Source organism: Elgaria multicarinata, chromosome 8 (assembly GCF_023053635.1).
Source record: "Elgaria multicarinata webbii isolate HBS135686 ecotype San Diego chromosome 8, rElgMul1.1.pri, whole genome shotgun sequence".
NCBI classification, from domain to species: domain Eukaryota; kingdom Metazoa; phylum Chordata; class Lepidosauria; order Squamata; family Anguidae; genus Elgaria; species Elgaria multicarinata.
The window spans coordinates 94,741,595-94,763,710 of NC_086178.1; the positions used below are offsets into that span (position 1 = coordinate 94,741,595).

The following is a 22,116-nucleotide window of genomic DNA, read 5'->3' on the forward strand; positions in this document are numbered from 1 at the left end:
CACGGCTGACACAATAATATTTTTACTACAACATCTGAAGAATACATAACAAAGCTGGCGGAGAAAATTGTCAACTTGTTTTGACAGAGAAAACAAATTGAAAGATGGCTGTAAATAACATTGTCGGGCATTGTTTTCATACCTTTCAACATCTCTGCATTATTAGCATTGGTTATATCTGTGAAACTTTTGTGTGGGTTGATTTAAGCCAGCTCCTAGCCTGGTTGTGGATTTTCTGATGTATTTATATACCTACATAAATATGTTTGGATGAAAAATTATGATTAGGCAGCAATAATGAGCTTTAGCAAATTGAAAGACATCTCAGAGGCTCTGGACTAGATTGGCTGGCAGCCTGAATACATTGGCATTATATCCAGCACAAAGATTGGGCCATCTTGGTTGTATGCCATGGCTGTTGATTCTTTCAGTTGATTATTCCTAAACCTCATAAACCCAGGAGCTGCAATCTCCCGTTATACAAGCTGCAGTTCTTCTTGGGCTAATGAAGAAATTGGAAGCCAAGATGTGACTTTTGCTTCAAGCCTATAGCCACAGATCAGTTGGGGTTGCAAGGCTGATTAGGAGATGCATTGCATGTCCAAGCTCACAAAAACAAAATCTTTGTTGTAGCAGGAATACATTGACCCCTGTCCATCGCAAAATAATCCAAGGTCTTTATTACTGTACATGAAGGGTTATCTATATGAGCTTCTTGAACCACACAAGGATGCTTCACAATAAATGAAACTGAACATTGTTCCTCCACTCCATCCGCAGGGAAGAGCTGATTAAAAAACAACAGCAGCTTTACCCAGTTTAATTCTACAGAGAACAAGCATGAAGTGAAGTCCCAGAATTCCGCCACAGTCTCCCAAGAAGTCTGCAGTTCAGAAGTATTGATCTCTTTTAGTTTGTTCAGATGTGCTGCTCTTTCCTGAGGTTGAAAAACACACACCCTTAGTTGAAAAACACACACACAGAGCATTCCTGCAAGGAACTGGAAAGAAGAGTGCTCACAAAGCCAAGCTTTTTTTGATCCCCTTCAAGATGCTTTAAATCCCTGCTCAGTAAGTTCGCGAGTAGGATACTGTAATGTTTAGCATTGTGCCATTGCATGCACCCCCTTCTACTGGGTTTGTTAGCTGCTATCTTTAACAAATGGTCCCCCTCCTCTCCGAGAAGTTTGAGTTTTTAAATTAATCCTATTCAGCATTTTGAAAATAGCTTGTCACAATCCCAGTTGATCTTTCTATATTAAACACAGAGAGAGTAGCTTCTCTCCCACCAGCCACCGCCATTCAAATGCTCTTTTATCAATCTCCAACATGTTTGTTCTTCCATAAGCACTAGTTACAGGAACTATCCACCCTGGGAATACCGTCTTCTAATTAACAGTTGTAGTTTTTGAAGAACACATGTTTCAGAAACACTTAAGCTTCTCTATATGAGTGATTTATTGCAAATACATGATGGGTCACTCACAGACATTTTGGGATCCTTTATACAATGTCGTCAATTTCCAGGACATCTCCTGTGTTCCCCCCTTTATCCTGCTTTCAGAAAGATTGAAGATAAGTTGTAGTATTAGTTAATGGTGCTAAATCGGCAGTGTGTAATGCCAGTGTTGTGCTATAATTCAGCCATGAGATGGCAGTGTTTCATTGAACATATAGAACATTACCAAGAAGGGAAGTTTTCAATTCCAAATCATGTGTTCACCATCTAAAGGAGCCCATCGGAAACCTGGAAAGACTCTGGAAGAAGAAAGCCCAGTAAGGGTTTGGGACTTTGCTTAATGAAGAGAAGCTCTTGGTTGTTGGCTTGAGTAAGCTCTTAGATGTTGGCTTCAACTTCTGGTTGCTTAGGTTCCCCAAGGCCCCCTATGTACCTGGATATAAAGAAATTGGTTGGTGGCAATTACCTGGGAGGTACTAACATGAATACTAGTTAATCTAAGCCAGGGGTGGGGAACCTCAGGCCTGTGTGCCAAATCAAGCCCTCCTGGGGTGTCATTCCCCTTTCCCTTGCCACCCATTATTTGTTGGGTTTCCAGCTTGTGCATGTTTTCCCCATCATTCTGAAAGTTTGAGATGCCTCTCCTAAGGTTCTGTTATTGGCTGTAAGAGCTTTCACCTAAAGTAGATTGGTATTTTTTTTTTAAGATTTTGGCCTTTCCACCTTTGCCTTGAGTCTGCCCATCCCTGGAATGCAGCCCCCAAGAGCTTTTCCTAAATTGAATTTGGCTCTTGCACTGAAAGAGGTTCCCCACCCATGATCTAAGCCCTTTTTGGGTGTTCACTTACACATAATTGTAACCCATGCCCCACTGGCCCCACACCCACTGACCTTGCCATTCTTGCATTGAGGGGAAAATGAAAAGTGGAGCCTGCTGGACATCCATAGGCTTGTGACAGGGAACCCTGTGTGATCTGGATTCTCAGTCATGGGAAGACCCTAGTCCCATACAATAAACTCCCATTTACAGATGTTCCCCCAAATGCACGGATGGAGGGGGCTGGGGCTAGGGGAATGATGGCCCTCACCCTCCACACAGTTACAGTCATGTGGAGGAGAATGCCCCTGAAGTGCTTCTTCTTGCTTGTCAGTGGTCAATGTTACTCCAGAAAATGTGTGGCGATCTTACTTGGCTACCCAGAGCAACCCCTGGACTTGAGTTAGTAACCCCATTGAAACAAAGGATGTCTTCTTATGTTGGAATCAAGCCTAGTCTAGCATGCATCGTGCCCTGCAGGGTGCTTGACTGCTGTTTTAGCAGTAGCAGAAAATGGATAGGTTTTGAACCACTTCTGGGCTACCACACAACGCTGATAAGCTTCATTTGGCTTGGTGGGTCATAAGTTGTGCAGGCCTGATTGAGTATCTATATCTATCTATCTATCTATCTATCTATCTATCTATCTATCTATCTATCTATCATGTCAGCAGTGCTTATGGGAATGCTAGATCTCTCTGTTATACTACAACCTGTACTTTCTTCCTTTTTTTAAGAAAGTGCTTCCTGCTCTGTTTTACCCCTTTCCCTTATCTGCTTTTCTATAGCATATAATCTTGAAGCCATTTATACGATAGTTCATCATAGCAATAAATAATACTGCTATTTTGGGATGAGCTTTCTCCCATCTAAATTGCCAAAATCACTCCAGTGAACAGTAAATGGATATTGGTAGGACATACTTGATTCCAGTTGTTTCTACTACGAAGACAGAAGATTGCTTCTAAGACAGTTATGAACTCACTCTAGTTGCTTTTGACACTTTACTATTACGGATATAATTTCATTTACATTTTTAGCCATATATCTTCTCCTTACATTTTGTGAGGTGCTGTTGGGTAAATGCACTTCAGAAGGCCGTACTACTCGCTGGTTTCTCAAGTGGTTTGAAAGTGAATTAAACATGGGCTGCATTTTATGTTACTTTTCCCTCCGTTACAACATTCTGAACATGGTTTGTGCTGTACGTTATGATTCTTAGGAATTTTCTTTGTCTTTCTTGCTGGAACCCTTTCCAATACTTTTGAAACACCTTGAAATGGTGACATCACACAAGGGCTGGAGACAATCATTGTCTCCAGAATGTTGATGGTGGTACGAGAGAGGCAATAGTTGCTTGTGGTATGTAGCCTCCCACCACCCGTGCCTCTGTTAAACCAATTTTGCAGGACTCACCATGCCTCAAAAGTCTTTCGAGACCGGTTTGATCAGAGACAGGGACGGGGCAAAAACAACAACATGTGCATAAGTAAAAGTGAACAGCTGGAGAGGAGAAGGGTAACTGTAACTCTAATTGTAGTTATGGCCATGGCTAGACCAGCCCTATATCCCAGGATTGTCCTGGGGTTATCCCTGTACATCCAAATGACACACAGGGGATCCTGGGAGCAGACAGGGTCGACCCCTCCATTTGCCTGGGATAATCCTTAGGTCTAGCTAAGGCCTATGTTTATTGTTTCTGTGGAAGGAGTAAAGGGGTTCTATTTGTTGTTTTCTGTATTATTTGCTATGAAAAATCCATGTCCTGGTTCACATGCAATGACAACCCATGTTTTTTTTTAAAAAAACCACTGGGTTGTAGTGAACAAGCTAGTGTGCTAGTTGATGTGGCTCAATTGATTCCACTGCTAGCAGAAGCAGCTAAACAACCCAGGGATGCTCCAGCCCTTGGTTGCTTAGCATGATGTCTAAATCCAGAACTCTGGCTTGTCTCTCCCTTGGCAAAACAGAGAAATAACCCAAGTATAAACCACAGGTTATTTCTCTGGCTTGTCAGGTAGAAAGTCAGATGTCCCACCAAACAACCCAGGGATAGAGTGTCCCTGGGTTGTTTGGCTGCTCCTGCTGGCATAAGGAGCCAACTGGGAGTGATTGAGCTGTGATAATTAGCATGCTGGCTGGTTTGTGATAGCCCAGGATTTAATAAAACTCTGGATTGTCATTGAATGTGAACCAGGCTAATAAAATCAGTAAGTGTGTACCTCCAGGGCAACAAAGTGTTTAATGCACTATTTTAACTCTCTTTGTGAACCGCCCAGAGAGCTTCAGCCATTGGGCGGTATAAAAATGTAATAAATAAATAAAAATTAAAAATGACAATCTTTCTGCAGCTAATGAGTAAGTTCAGCTGCCCCATCTATAATAAAGAAAATAAATGAAAAAATAAAATAGTCTTCACCTTCCAAAGACTTCTAGGAATTTTTAAGCAACTCTGGTTCTGTTGGACCCCTAGATAGCTGTCAAAGGCGAGTAGTAATATAATCTTGATCTGGTACGGAGGTGTTGCAAAAGAACCCAGGATAGAAATGAAAAGCTGTCTGAGCCAACTGGGATGCATTGATAAGAGGCCATTAAAGCCTGGTTGGCTGTACTACATCCTTTGTTTTCCAGTCCTAGTTCCACACCACCTATTTCTGTTGCACTAAAAACAAAATTAACATCACACCATAATTCAGAGTTCGAGCACAGTCTATTACTGCGAGTTCCAGAGTCACTGCCCAAATAATAAAAAATAAAGTAAATAAATCACAGCTTAGTATGTAGCTTACCTTTCACATGAGATGACATTGCCTATTGCCTATAACACCAAGTGAGCAAGTTGACAGTGCAAAATGCTGTTTCATTGAATTGTGTGGTGTGAATCATATCATTCTCAGCATAGCAGACTCTCAGGAGACTGAGTCATTATTTCAAGGTAAATTGATTCCTGGAATGGATGTAAACAATGAACAAAAATTGTGTACCATTTATTTGCTTAGCCTTCTGTGTGTAAAAAGTAGGTTTGGAAGAGATTTCCTCCTCCTCCACCCACCATTTAGAGGACAGTTGGGTACCAAGGAATGATGTTATACTTTGAGTGAGGGGGAAAAAAAAGAAAAGATAGCTGGGAGAAAAGGCTAAGAAGATTGTCTGTGCCCTCCCCTATTCTATCTTCTGATAACAGACAGAAGTAGATGGGACTGCAGGAGGAGGAGGAAGAGGAGGCAGGTTTTGTAATTGAAAAGCTAGGCATGGAAGAAATGTTGGATTTATTTATTTATTTGAAAAAGTAACAGGGGAAAAGTGTCCCAGAAAGAAACTGTGGGAGACAATGAAGAAAATTTCACCGGCTGGAAATATTTCTACCAGTATTAATATTGCTGAGAATGAGGAAGCTAGAGCATACTTGTGCGGAGTGTTGGCAGACAGCCTGAACATACAGCATGTATTATTAGTTAAAGGGGTTAGTGGGTGGTTTATTATTATTATTATTACTATTATTATTATTATTACTATTATTATTATTTCCTTTATCAAAGGAATATCAAACCATAGGTTCAGTTGCTTATCAAGAATAACTATGAGAGATGAAGCATAGAAACAGTGGCTCTGAGAATTAATTAGGACAACCACCATGAAAAAACATGGATGAAAGACTTGGCACAGCAGGTCAAGGGGTGCTATTGTTGGCAAAAGTATGGAGAGACATGGATATATCAAATGTGAACCCAGCAATATATCAGAACACACTGACAAAGCAAGTGCACATATGAGCGGCATAAGCTCTGTTGCCCTTTGCCAGTTCCGCTCACCAGCAGCGGTGGCCATTTTGAATTTGGTTGCAAGCTGATTAATGTACCTGATGTCACCAGAGGCCATTGGCTGAGCATGACTTGTAGGCACATTTGGAGCATGGAGTTGGGAAGGAGCAGTCTCTTCTATAATTCCAGGAGTCGTTTAGACCTTAAAATAAAGATTCTCCTTGTGTTGCTGGGGGAAAATAAAGTTTATGGTCCTGAGTTATATAATAAAAGCTCAGCACAACAAGGATTCATAGATAAACGAGCAGAAGGGATTAGCAAGAGGAGTTTAGGATGTGAGTTGTTGGCTCTGTGTGTATGTGTGTGTCGTATTGCTGCTCATTACCAGTTGGTTTTTCTGTTTCCTATCAAGTGACCTCTTGGTGGCAAGTCCTTCAGCCATAATGTCTTTGGTTCAGTGTTCATCTTTTCTCCTTATTGGCTCTAGAAGCGGAACAAATGCAAGGCATGACTAGTCCAGTGCTTTAAGCAGGGTTGGGCAATAATTGGTGGCCCTCCAGATGTTGTTGGGCTGCAAGTCCCACAGAGTCAACAGTCAGTGATGATGGGAGTTGCAGTCCAACCACATCTGGAGGGCCACAGTTTGCCTGCTCTGCTCCTTGAAATCACACTCTGGCAAAATCACATAAAACTAAGTACCATAGTCCATAAAATGTTTCTATAATGGAAACGTCCTCCCTATAAGCACTAAAAGGCCTATGCTGACCTCAAGTGCTGACACCACTTGAGTGTTTAATAGACCGTGTAATCAGGAACAGAAATCAAGGCCATAAAAGGGAGAAAGATACAATTAGATTTTATTAAACAGTAAACCACAAATTCTAACCATAACAGAGGATAATTACCAAACAATGATGGCTCTCTTCTCGTGGGTGCAATTAACACTTTCAGTCATGTTTGATGGCTGATCTCTCCAGTCTTCAGTTAGAATCAAGTCTTGCACTTTTTCCAATCAATTCAGGGAAAGTCTCCATCAATGGAATGGGCAGGATATTCTGGAGCTGGCTGGACCAGAGTGTCTGTTAAATGCACTAGCATCACTTTGGGCCTTCCTAGACAAGGGTTTAGCCTGGTGCGAGGCCCAGGCTCCCTGCTGTGAGTGCAGATGACGCACAGGGGGTCCTGGGGTCAGGCCGGGCTAAACCCTCCCTTGACCCAGGATAACTGGATCCACTTGTGGCCCAGTTTTTCCGCAGCCCTGGGTTGAGCCCGTGGCTGCGGAGAGTCTAGCTGATTCCGTGGCTTTCCCCAGCTGCTCACTTACTCATGAGTAGCCAGGAGAAGCTGCATGCTGTGCCCATCGGGCCGGGGGCGAGGGAATTGCAGGGGGGAGAGATGGAGGCCAGGGGGGAAGAGCGGACCTGGCAGGAGAGATGGGGGGAGAGTAGAGCCAGGGTGGGGAGCTTGCGGCCGGGGTGGTGGTGGAGGGGACATGGTGAGCGGGGGCGACAAGTGGACTGGCGAGTGAGCGGACAGACGGGCAAGCAAGGGGGTGAGTGGGGGGGGCGAGCGGGGGGCATCAGACATTGTGGGGGGAAATCGGGGGCAGGGGGGAGCTGGGAACCCTTTATTTTTTAAAAAACAACAACTTACCTTTTCGTTGGTGCGCTCCTGTGCACATGGCCTCTTAAACTTTTTTAAGAAAATGGAAGATGCGACAGGGCTTTCCTTTCCCCATTGCGTCTGACGTGTGGAAAGGAGCGACAGCCCACGCTACTTCTAGCGCAGGCTGGCTGCTCCTTCCACACGGATTCTGAGGTAGGTCTAGCAAGGCGCTTTGTCTTCACCAGTACTACTGGAACTAATTGTGTTAGATAGTTTTCACTTAGAGGTGCCCCAACTAACTGTTCCTATGCAAAGATGCTAGCGTCTCTAGGGTTGCCACTTGTGAATCACCCAAAAAGAGGACAGGCATCACCAAAAAGAGGATGAAAGAAGACACCTATTTGCATATGCTAATAGTATAGATGCTAATTTAGAAAAAAACCCCCACTATATTCTAAATAGAAATACAGGACATCTCACTATAGTGTGGAACACTGTGACCAGGTGACCTGTGGGCCTGCTCCATCTGGTCTCCAGGTTCTCTTGATGGACAACTTCAAGGCCCCTGGGCTCTTTCTCCTGATGGTTCTTGATCTTTAAACTGGAGACTGGACAGTCCTTCAAATGGAGGACAACTACACAATAGAAGATGGGCAACCCTTCAAATAGAGGACTGTTCCCTGTAAACATGGTCATCCTAAGCCTCTTATTATGCTATCCTGCAATAGTGATATGAGCAAAGCAATACAGTAAGTTCAGCAGAATGATGTATGAGTTGTGTCAAGTGGGTTGTCTCTAATGTTAGGGCTCATCTACACCAAGCAGGATATTCCACTATGAAAGTGGTATGAAAGTGGTATATAAAAGGGAGGAGCTACTGTACATTACTGCTTTATAGTGGTATTGAAGTGCACTGATAACTGCTGGGGCCCATTGACACATACTATATACCACATTCATAGTGTTATATCCTGCTTGGTGTAGACATGTCATGGGCCCCAACAGTTGTCAATGCACTTCAGTATCACTATAAAGCAGTAGTGTAGATCCTGCAGTACACTTCAATACCGCTGTAAAGCAGTAGTGTGGCTCCTGCCTTTTATATACCACTTTCATAGTAGAATATCCTGCTTGGTGTAGATGAGGCCTTAGTCTCAGTTAAATCCCATTCTTTTCAATGGGTCTACTGTGAGTAGGACTAACATTGGATCCAACCCTATAAATCCTAATCAATGAGTTCATAAATGTCCAGTTGTGCAGACCTAATTATAACCATAGTCACTGAACGTTTATGTGATGAGACAATATATATAGCAAAATATATTCATCTCATCATATAATCCCTTCAAGAAATGTTTGTCCTCATGCAAGGCAAGATCCACTTATCAAGGCTTTTTGCCACATTGTGTGCTCAAAGAGCTTTTGCTAACCAGTACTGTTAAGTATATGAAAAGAAATACTTGCTTAGTCATTAAAATTGTGTGTGTATGGCTATCTCAGGGTTAAACAGAGAAAGTCTATCTGTGGGCAATTACCTTGAGATAGAGGCTGTTCTGGGAACCTTGCCAAGATTCTAAGTTAGCCTCATCACAGCTGTATGTAATGTAGATAAGAATTGTGTAAGATATGTATATAGTTTCTCACTTGTGTAAAATGGAACTGATCACTGCTTACTGATCACTGCTCTCTGATCACTGCTCTCTGTGTATGCCTCAGTGTGCTGATCTGAACTGAACTGCACAGAAGCCTGAAGGAAATAAACCAGCTCTGCTGTGTAAGACCTGCGTGATGTGTGTTTGTTTCTGAGCACAAACAGAGTTCCAGAGAGAGAAAAGTTCTGGCACAATAACCCAACAAAGGTTATGGGCCCAGTCTAGCCCAGTCCAGTCCAGGCAAGTCTACGCCAGCCTAACCCAGGCAGAAGAACCAGAACTTGATGGGAACGGTGCAGTATCAGAACCAGGAGTCTGCTAAAACAGAAAACTGTTGATGAAGGAAGACATCAAGCTAAAGCCAGTGCTGCAAAGTGAGGAAAAATCTCAGTCGGCTGACTCTGAGGAGGACTCTGAGCAGGAGGACGGTGAGATACCAATTCCTAAAGCAGAGGGAATGGCAGGAGCTAATATGTCTGGTTTGCATCAATTGTTGGAAAAGCTGAATGACTCTAACTATGCATTATGGTCTTACAAAATGCAAATGTATCTGATTCAGGCTGAACTGTGGTATGTAGTCACAGAGGATCCACCAGATAGAGCAGATCCACAGAATGCTAAATGGTTTAAGGATGATGCAAAAGCAATGGCAGTTATTGCATTAGCTGTGGAAGACTCTCAAATTTCCTTCATTCAGTTTTTGAATACATCAAAAGAGTGCTGGAATGCGCTGCAAGCTGTATATCAAAGAGAAACAGCGGGCAGTAAAATAATTCTAACCCGGAAGCTGTATGGAATGAAGCTGAAACCAGGGGAGTCTATGTCAAACCATTTGAAAAGCATGAGAGAAATCTTCAATCAACTCAGGGCACGAGGGATGGAGTTTACAACTATACACCAAGTCTATGTGATTTTGTCAAGTCTTGATTCATCGTACGACGCGGTTGTCACCATGATGGAAAGTCAAGAGGAGAAAAATTTAACCCTCGAGTATGTAGCTGGAAAACTACTGGAAACCTATGAAAGAAGACAAGCTTCAAAACAACAGAGCTTTAAACATCCTGTGGCTGAATTTCAACAAAGCCATAAATCTTCTGACGTGGTGGCTGCATTAAAGGCAAGGAAATGCTTTAACTGTGGTTCCACAGAACACTTAAGGCGGGATTGCAACAACAACAAGAAGAAAAAGCAGTCAACAGCAAAGTGGAGAGAAGAAAACAACATGAATGAAGCTGAATCAACAAAGAAGTGTCTTCTAGCAAGAGTCAAAGAGACAATGAATCCTTGGTTTTTGGACTCTGGGGCTTCAATAAGTATGGCAAAAGACAAACTTTCATTTGTAACCTTGGAAACTTCTACTTCAGAGCAAAAGTGTGTTACCCTTGCAAATGGAACAAAAATCCAGATTTGTGGTGTGGGTAATGTATATTTTGATTGTCTGGGAGTTGAACTACAAAGTGTTTTATATGTACCAGAATTGGAAACAAACCTTCTAAGTGTGTTTCAGTTAACAGAAATGGGGTATGAGGTTTGTTTTACTGAAGAAAATTGTACTATAAAACAGGGAAACAAGGTGTGTGTGCAAGGAATAATGAAAGAATCTTTGTATGTGATTAATACTTGTACAGAACATGAAGTTGTAGCCAGCAAAGTCACAACAAAAACAATAGCCAATTGCAAACCACACCAAGAGTGTATCCATTTAACTCATAAAAGGTTTGGTCATGCTAACTATAAAACAATTTCTAAGATTCCAGAATTGTGTGAAGGGGTGAAAATCAAACCATGTTCTAACTATGTAGAATGTAATGTATGCAGTGAAACCAAGTGTCATAAGTCAAACATTCCAAAACATAGTGAGAGAACAACAAAAAGAATTTTTGAATTAATACATGCAGATCTTGCAGGTCCTTTTGAGACAAGTCAAGGAGGAAACAGATTTTTCTTGTCTATTGTTGATGATTACAGTAGATTTGGATTTGTGTATGTGTTAAAACAGAAGAGTGAAACTTTTGGAAAGTTTAAAGCCTTTGTTAAGTGGAGTAAAAATAGATTTAAAGAACCTATAGCTAATCTAAGAATGGACCGGGGAGGTGAATTTCTTAGCAACCAATTAAAAAAATTCCTCAGTGATGAGGGTATACAACATGACCTTACTGCTCCATATTCACCATTTCAAAATGGAGTTGCAGAAAGGAAAAACAGAACCTTGCAGAACATGTTAAGAGCTCTATTGAAAGAGTCAGGATTGTCTAATCTGTTCTGGGCAGAAGCTTTGTCCACCTCAAATTATTTGTTAAACAGGCTTTACCACTCTGTACATGAAAAAACTCCATATGAAATGTTTTACAAAAGAAAACCTAGAGTGTCACATATAAGGGTTTTTGGGAGTAAATGTTTTGCTCATATTCAGAAAGAAAACAGACCAGGAAAGCTAGCTCAAAGAGGTTTGGAATGTAAACTGTTGGGATATGATACACAAACAAAAGGCTATCGTTTGTGGTCTCCATATCACAAAAGTGTAATTGTGAGCAGAGATGTAGTCTTTCATGAACAAATGCAGGAAACAAAACAGTATGTAAGTTTGCCTGTAGAACAGAAAGCTGTAGAAACAGAAGAAATTCCTGAACAATCTCAGCAAGAGAGGGAGGGGGAAGAAACTGTAAAGGAGGAAACTATGCCTGTAACTATGCCAAAGCGACCAGAAAGGGAACGCAAAGCTCCAATTCGTTACTCAGATGAATACCAAAGCAAACAGGTTTCTCATAGAGCTTTACTGATAGCATATGAACCTACTTCATTTGAGGAAATTCAGGAAATGGAACCTACAGAAGCTCAGGGCTGGCATGAAGCAATGTCAGAGGAAATCAGAGCAATGGAAAAAAATGAAACGTGGGAGCTAGTATCTTTACCTGAAGGTCGTAAAGCCATTACCTGTAAATGGGTATTCAAAGTAAAACAAAATGAGACAGGACAGGTGGAACGTATCAATGGTAAAACACAAAGAGATGCTTTTAAAGCTGGGTCTCAGATTGTAACACAATTTAAACAACATACGCAAGAGGAGGACTGTTAAGTATATGAAAAGAAATACTTGCTTAGTCATTAAAATTGTGTGTGTATGGCTATCTCAGGGTTAAACAGAGAAAGTCTATCTGTGGGCAATTACCTTGAGATAGAGGCTGTTCTGGGAACCTTGCCAAGATTCTAAGTTAGCCTCATCACAGCTGTATGTAATGTAGATAAGAATTGTGTAAGATATGTATATAGTTTCTCACTTGTGTAAAATGGAACTGATCACTGCTTACTGATCACTGCTCTCTGATCACTGCTCTCTGTGTATGCCTCAGTGTGCTGATCTGAACTGAACTGCACAGAAGCCTGAAGGAAATAAACCAGCTCTGCTGTGTAAGACCTGCGTGATGTGTGTTTGTTTCTGAGCACAAACAGAGTTCCAGAGAGAGAAAAGTTCTGGCACAATAACCCAACAAGTACATCCCATTACAGCTTGACCATTGACAAGAAGACTCCCACCTGCTGTAAAAACCTAGGCTTTCGCTTCCCATTTTTCTTGGCATATATATTTAAGACTGTGATGCTGTCTATGGTTTCCGTTTCTGAGATCAAAATGGCAATAAATGACTTCTGTACATAGTATAGGGTGGAGTGTGTACACACACACACACACACACACACACGTCACTAGCCAATCTGATGGGAGAAAATTCCTTCCTGACCCAAAGTTCAGTGGTTAAATCATAAGATTTAAGTCACCCAAACACCTTAACATGTAGAATACCTCTGGAGAATGCTCAGTATGTATGCTGAGAGATATTGTACATTGTGACAGCCATTAGCCTGCACTGAACATGGATCGACTGTTAGCATGTGACATGCCACCATAACAGGAGCTAATAAATCAAATCGTTTTGGTGGCATGTAAATAACTCATCCATGCCGAGCTCATCAGTGAGCCAGTGGCAATCAGAGAGGCACCCTCTTCCCGCCCCTCACCATATACTGCTTGACTGGAAATCAGTGTAGGATGAGTATTTTCCAGTGGCAGTTACATGTCAGGGTTGCAATGTGAGTTGGCCCTGATTGTGAAGCAGAAGCCATTGTTTGTTTGTTTGCTTTGCTTTAGAGAGGCACTGTTATGGCCAACCCCAAATCCCTAATGTTTTCCCTTTGTGTTTATTAATCTGATGGATAGGCAGAATTCAGATCATCTCCTCTTTATCTCCCATCTCAATGGAATGTTTGGAACAACTCTGAAGAATTGTGTACATCTAGTCTAACATAAAACTCTATCAGTTAACTGGAAAATCTTGATTTTATTTTTGATCTGGACAAAATAAAAATTTGGGCTGATAGTCAACTGATGATCAGTATCAGTATCTCAACAGGCAAAATGTTTGATATAATTCAGACAAAGCATCCTGTAGCACCTTAAAGATGAATGGATTTATTGTGCATACTTTAGTTTCTTCTTCTTCTTCTTCTTCTTCTTCTTCTTCTTCTTCTTCTTCTTCTTCTTCTTCTTCTTCTTCTTCTTCTTCTTCTTCTTCTTCTTCTTCTTCTTCTTCTGATGCCATAGGATTCTTCTTTTGCTACAACAGGACTGACACAGATACTCTCGTGATATTTAATTAAGATAAGTTTCCTTAGACTAAGGAGCAGAGACAAGTCATTTGTTAGGGGAAATTGCTTTAAGTGCATAGCGTGAATCAAAGGAAGGACTTCATTTGCTAGTAGTGCTGTCAACACTGCTTATACGTTTGCAGGAGACGGCTTTTATTATGGGGCCTAATCCTATGCACATTGAGCCAACTTGAGTGCACTTGTTTCAAAAAGGCACTGTAGACATCATTGTAATTAATTAGTTATATTAATTAGATCAATGTTTACTCAGAAGTAAATTCTCTTGTGTTCTTTGCCTTAATCCTCAGTAATTGAGCTTAGGGTTGCACCTGTAGTTAACTACTTGCTTTTCATCCTAAAATCAACTCATTGGCCTGGTTTGGATGACATATTAGGCAACAGAGGGGGGAATAGCACACTCACTATTCATTATTTTGCCAGTACTCCCCACACGACATGTTGCTCCTGCCCCCTTTGTGTGGCTAAAAGTCCCCGCAACCTTCTGGGTGGCTGCTGTCCTCCCTCCCTCAGTCTTTCCAGCCCTATCCCATCAGCCATTGTGAGTTCTGCTGGCTGTACAGGAGCAGCTGGGGTGTTTTCAGCTGCTCCTACCAGAGAACTCTATCATCTATGGAATAGTTTACTCAACGAGGGTAGCGAGCCCTCCACACGACATTTTAATCAATTGATTATTTGATAAGCAACGGAGCAGCTCGTTGTTTTTCTGCGTTGTTTAAATGAACAAAATAATGTAGGGTGTGTTGTGTCCCTTCCCCCCCACAACACAATAATCAACTCAACGGAAAGTTGCCTCCCTTCCCCGTTGATTATCGTGTCATCCGAACCAGGCCTACCTGTAAGCACATGCCTGGGGCTTGGACCACTAACTCCCACTGGATTTGACAAAGTGGAAACACTTCGCAATGCTATTCCAAGGGCAGGATTACTCTCCACTCCCCACTGGCTCCTCCCCTAAGTGGGGTCTTGGCAAAACCAGCAGGAAACAGGTTGGATGAAAATATTGGGAACTCCAGCAGGAGCAGCTTTGCCAAAGGGAATTCAGTTTGAGATGGTTTCAAATGTTGAAGGCAGGGGTGGACAACTTCAGAGGGCTGGGAGCGGGGATACATTGCTGGGCTTTGTGGGGTGGCAGCGGTGGCAGGCACTGAGAGTGGGGAGATCCATGTCAATGGCCAAGGAAAGCAGCATTTGGCCCATGGGCCATGCATTGCCCACCCCTGGTTTAAGGGTTCCCAGGAAAAGAAGGCTATGACACATGACCATGATTCACTATGGGTGGGTATTATTTAACCAAACCAGTAAGGATTGTGTGGCTCCTTTCCTATGTATACAAAGTTCTATGGGCCAGGTGTGCTTCTGGACTCTCAAACTTGGCATGTATCTGTATATAGCATAACTTCCAAATGTCTCTGCTTCCTTATATTGCCAACAGGATCAATGGTCAGATGAGTGTTTAACCTGCCCATAGCTGTTTTGTAGCCTGAACAGCTGGTATACATTGTGCTGTTTTCTTTATGAAAAATCAGACCTTACTGGGTCTTTAAAGAATCTACTTTATTAATTAACTAGGAAAGAGATCAGTTTCTGTGCTGCACGAGCTCTCTCCTTCTCTAGGGCTGGCCATGCCTTGTCTTCTAGGTAGTCTCAACCAGACCCTTATTAGCATCAATAGATACATAACAAGTCTTAAAAAGACAGTGCACTATTCCCAGATATATAATCAAGAAGCTGCAGCAATGCTTTTGCATTCGGCAGTCATCATGCATGTATTGAGTTCATGAAACATGTAACCACACTGGATGATTGGGTAGCTTAATGACTGCACTAAACCAGTGACTGAAGGTGTAATTTGGTCCTAGGAATGTCTTTGCCATCATCCTTCAAATTTTAAGAGCTTTATTGAGAAGCTATTCAGTTATAGAATGAACTGCAAATCCCTCCTCACCTCCTGTCCCAGTACAATATCAGCAATCAGAAGAACAGCTGAATAGAGGAAGTGCTATTTGAAACATAAAGAAGGAACAACAGGCTTGGATGAGAACAATAGGATTGTTATGCTAAAAGACAGGTGCTGGATAAATCAAAGGATAAAACAACATCAGACATAGATACCTAGATATTAGAGTTAGTGGACTTAGCAGTCAAAGCAGAAGTAGCATATACAAATCTAGGGATGGAAGAGATGTATAAAAATATGGGAAATTTTGTGAAAACATGTGCAGCATCGAAAGAAGACTTTATTGAGGATCATCTGGGTATTCCCCCCCCCCCCATCTCTCCCCACTCTGTTTCACTTTTTCTGATCTGAGCTTTTCTGCTCATTTGATTATCTCTTTGTTGTGCGAATGGAAGCTTGAATAGTGGCAGAAAGCACAAAAGATTAGTTTTTAAAAATCTATAGGACAGTATTGAATAGGACCATTGTACAAGCAACCTCTCCTGCTGATTCCATTCTGCAAGCAGGAGCCATTGTTTGCACAAGGGAGATTTAATGCTTCCTATAGGAAGCTCTGGAATGAGCAGAAACACTCATATTTGGACTGGGACAGATCAGCAGAGTACCCTTGTACGAGCCCTGCTAACATGCCCCTTTTCAGAAATGAGTGTTTCTGCTCAATTCTGGTTACTCCCAGAAGGGCTAAGAGAGCAATCCTACAGTCATGGGACAGCATCCCAGGGACCGTAGGATGGTTCAGATTCCCTCCTCTGAGGTTGGAGACAGTGCTTCAACATCAGAAGGGGGAGCCAGAGATCCGCCTCTCCTTCCCCAGCCCAATGGAGAGGCCTATGCCAGCTGCTTCTCCAAGTTTGGAAGTTTGACCCCGAGGAAGGGGGAAAGGGGGCATTCTGGTGGGTGGGGAGGGGAGGTGACTGGAGAGGCCAGGACATAATTTATCCAGAGTTTCTTCCAGCCTCCTTCCCTCACACTCCAAGGTGCCCTCGCTGGACCATCTGAGAACCCTGTCTAGCAAACAAGCGAAGGATGGAGGACAGGGAGGAAATTATTGCCTCTGCTGCTCCTCCTGCCCTGCTACTTCAGCCTGACAAGGTATAGGAATCTCAAAAAACTCCAAATTCCTGGGCTTCCAAGCAGCATGGGCTTTTTGGAAGCCACGCTTCAAGAAGGATGCAGACAAGCTTGAGTGTGTTCAGAGGAGGGCAACAAGGATGATCAGGGGTCTAGAAACAAAGCCCTATGAGGAGAGACTGAAAGAACTGGCCATATTTAGCCTGGAGAAGAGGAGATTGAGGGGAGACATGATAGCACTCTTCAAATACTTAAATGGTTCTCACACAGAGGAGAGCCAGGATCTCTTCTCGATCCTCCCAGAGTGCAGGACATGGAATAATGGGCTCAAGTTACAGGAAGCCAGATTCCAGCTGGACATCAGGAAAAACTTCCTGACTGTTAGAGCAGTATGACAATGGAACCAGTTACCTAGGAAGGTTGTGGGCTGTCCCACACTAGAGGCCTTCAAGAGGCAGCTGGACAACCATCTGTCAAGTATGCTTTAGGGTGGATTCCTGCATTGAGCAGGGGGTTGGACCCGATGGCCTTATAGGCCCCTTCCAACTCTACTGTTCTATGATTCTATGATTCTAGTTCAGTTGTAGTTGCTGTTGTTATTTGCCACTCTTTCCATTCCACTGCCTGATGCAGGTGCATGAGCCTGCCTAATGTTAGGGCTGGCCCTGGGGTAGGAAAGTTCTAGACCTCTATTTTTTCTTCTTGTGGTTCTTTATCTTTAAACCAGACTTGAGTTGGACAGGCTTTCAAATAGATGATGCCTTCAAAAAGAGGACCATCCTCTGCCCTTCAAATAGAGGATGGTCCTCTGTAAAGTAGGACACATTACCACTGTATATGTATGTTCTGCGGTTAGGCAGGCTGGCTGTATTATATGCAATATGGCCACAAGTTGATAGGAAATCCTTCAAACCAGAAGCATATACTTACCATCTGCTGGTATGTGGTCAGATTCAATGAACCCCCCCCCCCCGCTCCCATTGAACACCGTACTTTAATACCTCTGATATGTTCAAGAAGCTGTCATTTGGTAAATGGGATTAAAGAATATTGTTTGCTAAAGGGGAAGTAGAACTGTGGGAGGGAGAAATGTTGTTAGTTTTTAAGGTATCACGGGACTCTTAGTTGGTTTTATTAAAAGATTTTAAATATCCTAATCTTCTGTATTTAAAATTCTCTTTTCTGGTTCTTTTTTCTTTTTCTTTCCCAGGCTGACAAAAAAGAAAAGAGCAGTGCCTTGAATATTGCGATAGATAATATGTGCAAGAAGACAAGAGACCTCCGCAGGCAGGTAAACTTCCCTGGGGACAAAATGCATAAACAGAAATTTATGCAAGCAATTATGAAAGAAAGAGAAGGAGAGATTTATTTTTAAGATTCAGAAACGGGAGGGTGGGGTTGGTGGGTGTCGAGCAGCAGTATCACCAAAAGTGATACTTCCAAGACTTAGAAGAGTGATTCAAGGACCCAGTGGTTCATTGGTTGGGGATAATTGGTTTTGGACCTGGTCAATCCATTAGATAGGAGGCTACAGGAAGCCCAGCATAAGAGGGAAATATAAGTATCAGAGTGAGGTATGGTAAGTGCTCCTGGGCCATGGGCTGAAAATGAGCAAGTCTGGGTCTAGTCATTATCTGGATAGGAGACTGCCTGGGAATCCTATGTAAGATCCCCATGAGATCAATGGACTGATGACAGGATTATATTAAAAATGGAAAAGGAATAGGGCTATAATATGGTTAATTAATTAACTGGTAATATTGATGTCCATCTGCAAAACATTGCTACTTTTCAATGTAAAATTTACTTTTATTTTTTAAATTTACTTATTACATTTCTATACTGCTGATTAGCTGAGGGCTTCTCTAAATGAGCCATTGATAGCACACGCGTGACTAGCCACTCACAGAAGTTTCCGGGTGGATTGCACGATGCTGTAAACAAACAGGACATCTCCTGTGGTTCCCCTCGCTTATTCCGTTTTTAAGCAACAACACAAATATAAACTAGAATAAACCCATAATGGTGCAAAATCGGCTGTGTGTAAAGCTGACACTGCACTATAAACTTGCCAAGAAAGAACTCTCCCTGCTATCAGAGGGAGAAGAGGGTAAAATGCCTCCCAGCAACAAAGGGTGGCAGAACTGGCTTACTCCTAAGTAAGGGAGGCCTTCATTATGCTAGTTGTGCTTGAGATTCTTTTTAATCTTCTTCTTCTTTCTATTATTGCACACATGCCAGGGAAGGAGGAAGGTGCTCCCTTGAAACATGTGTACAAAATTATGCATGATATGGAGAATGTGGATAGGGAGACATTTTTCTCCCTCTCTCAAAATACTAGAACCCGGGGTCATCCCATGAAGCTGATTGGTGGGAGATCCAGGACAAATAAAAGGAAGTACTTCTTCACACAGGGCATAGTTGAATTATGGAACTCACTGCCATAAGATGTAGTGATGGCCACCAATTTGGATGGCTTTAAAAGGGAGTTGGATAAATTCCTGGAGGCGAAGGCTATCAATGGCTACTAGCCCTGATGGTTGTGTGCTATCTCCAGTATTCGAGGCAGTAAGCCTGTGTGTACCAGTTGCTGGGGAACATGGGTGGAAGGGTGCTGTTGCACCATGTCCTGCTTTGTCGTTCCCTGGCCAATAGCTTGTTGGTCACTATGTGAACAGAGTGCTGGACAAGATGGATCTTTGGTCTGATCCAGCAGGGAGCTTCTTAACATTCTTATGTCTGCTGTTTAAAGGAGCCCTGGGAAACAGCAGGACTTTCCCCTTGTCACCCTTCTCCTCCCCTGTAATGCAGTCCACGAAGCCCATATCAATCACGCCAAAGAACCAGGAAGTGCAACAACCCCGGGTAAACAACACAATTTCCCTTAATGCAGAGACGCTCTGAAGCTGTCTGGGTAGTTTACAAGACAAAGCTTAAAACCATAACGTATTATAGAAACCATAAATTTGAAACAGAATAAAATTAAAGTAGTAACCAAGATAGAAGACTGCAGAAGTGCAAAGTTCTAAAAATGGGCTAACACAATTTTTAAAACTGAAGTACAAAAAAACCTGGGATTTTTTTTTTAAAAAAAGGTCTTCATGAGACAACACAGTGATCATGATGTAGGTGCCAGTTGGGCCTCTCTGGGGAGGGCATTCCACAACAAGGTTGCCACCACTGAAAAGGTCCTCTCATTATTAGCAATCTGAGGAAACCAGGAGAAGGGCCTCTGAGGATGATTATAGGGTCCCTGCAGGTAAATATGGGAGGAGACCATTCTTCTGGTACCCTCGTACCAATGTTAATACCAACACTTTGAATTGTGCCCAGACATGGACTAGCAGCCACTGCAAATGGAGAGGTCCTGGCATAATATGTTCACATTGACCAGTCCCAGTTAACAATCTCGCTGCCCTATTTTGGACCAGCTGAAGTTTCCAAACCTTTTTCAAAGGCAGGCCCACATATAACACATTGAAGGAATCCAGACGAGAGGTTATCAGAGCATGGATAACTGTAGCTAGGCTCTCTCTATCCAGATAAGGAAGCAGTTGATATGTCAGTCTAAGCTCATAAAAGGTGCTCCGTGCCATCAAGTCCTCCTGCGACTCTAATGACAGTCTGTAGACAGTCTAATCATTCACTTCATCAGTTGGGCAAAACAATTTATGATATTATTGCAACTTAGCTAGGCCTACTGGTCTAGCGCAACGGAGGGGTGAAGAGCTTGCAATATTTTTATTGTGAGATCTCTCCCTCTGTTTACACATGGTGCACGACAACCTCAGAGGAAGAGGACGTCATGCCCGCCATTTTTTTAAAGAGGAAGCAGCGCATGAGCGCTCATGCACAAAAGTTTTTTTTTACTCTTTTAAAATTTTTCCTGCTCCCCCCACCCTACCCCCGATGGGCTCAGAGTTCCTCAGGAGCTCTGCACCCCATGCGCGGGTCCCAGCTCCTCATGAATAACCATGAGGAGCCAGGACAAACCATGATGGTGGGCCACACTTTCCGCGGTCTCGGGATCAGCCCGAGACTGCAGAAAAAGCGGGCCTAAAGTGTAGGGCGAGATCCCAGAGCAGTGATCATTCCTCCCTGATCCCCAGATCCACTGCGCATCATGTGAATGCACAGGGATGATCCCGCAGATCGCCCCGGGATAAAACCCCATCTAGCTATGGCCTGAGTGTAGACATAGGCATTAACTGCCATAACTTTGTTTTTAATTCTTAAATATGGAATTGGAAAATAGATCACTAAAGTGTAATGGTTTTTGTAGTCCCTTGGTTTCCTGCACAGCAATATCTATTTTGGGAGAGGGGACGACAAAAACAAAAGCAGCACAACTTTGCATGATCTTTCTTTATAAACGCCTTATCTACTCTTTCCACACTGTGGCCCTTTGGAGCTGCTCAAGAATTGCTTTTCTGCCATCAGCCAGAAGTAGGATTTTTTTTAAAAAAAGGTACTTCCGCATTTAACATGGCATCATTCCCTGAAACAATCCCACAATGTCCATTTCTAGGAGCAAGATCCTGCATATCAAAGGCCACTTCAATTTTACGTGGCACACAATGCTGCAGCTCAAGATTTTACTGTGGCCGGTTGTTTGGACCATGTGATTCCATTGTAGCATCAGTTTCATGGTCTCCCAGTCCATTTCTGGGCCCAGGTCAAAGTCCACCCCATTCAAAGCCCTGAGAACTCCTTGGGCTGAGGCTGAATTCCATTCCAGGGAAGCTCTCAGGGGCTGCATGCCAGTGGTGGGTGGGGCCAGGTGTGAAAGGGGGATGGCCAAAATGCAAAACCTATCAGAATGTTGTAGCTTGAAGCTCTTACTGCCAGTAACTTAGACGTAAGAGAGGTGTTTCAACCTTTTAGAATTAGGGGAAAAAAAACTGTATTAAAGCTTGGAACCCCCCCCCCTCCCAAATGAACGTTGATTGGGGAAAAGAGGATAGGGTCAAGGAAATGGGTTGTACTGTCTGTGGAACCTAGAGAGCCAGGTTTGGCCTCCGGGCCTAAGGTTCCCCACCTCTGGTTTAGTCCAGAACCACCCAGAGAGCTCCGGCTATTGGGCGGTATAGAAATGTAATAAATAAATAAATAAAGGAATTTCCTCTCATATGA

At 42.7% G+C, this 22,116-nt stretch overlaps 1 protein-coding gene across 1 annotated transcript in view; it reads left to right on the top strand.

Moving 5' to 3' along the window:
- Positions 1-22,116, top strand: part of CTNNA3 (catenin alpha 3) — a 902,456-nt gene that overhangs the window by 395,480 nt on the left and 484,860 nt on the right. Inside the window, exon 8 of the mRNA XM_063133292.1 lies at positions 18,194-18,274. Within this exon, the coding sequence (XP_062989362.1) occupies positions 18,194-18,274 (81 nt within the window). The remainder of the gene's footprint in view (positions 1-18,193; positions 18,275-22,116) is intronic.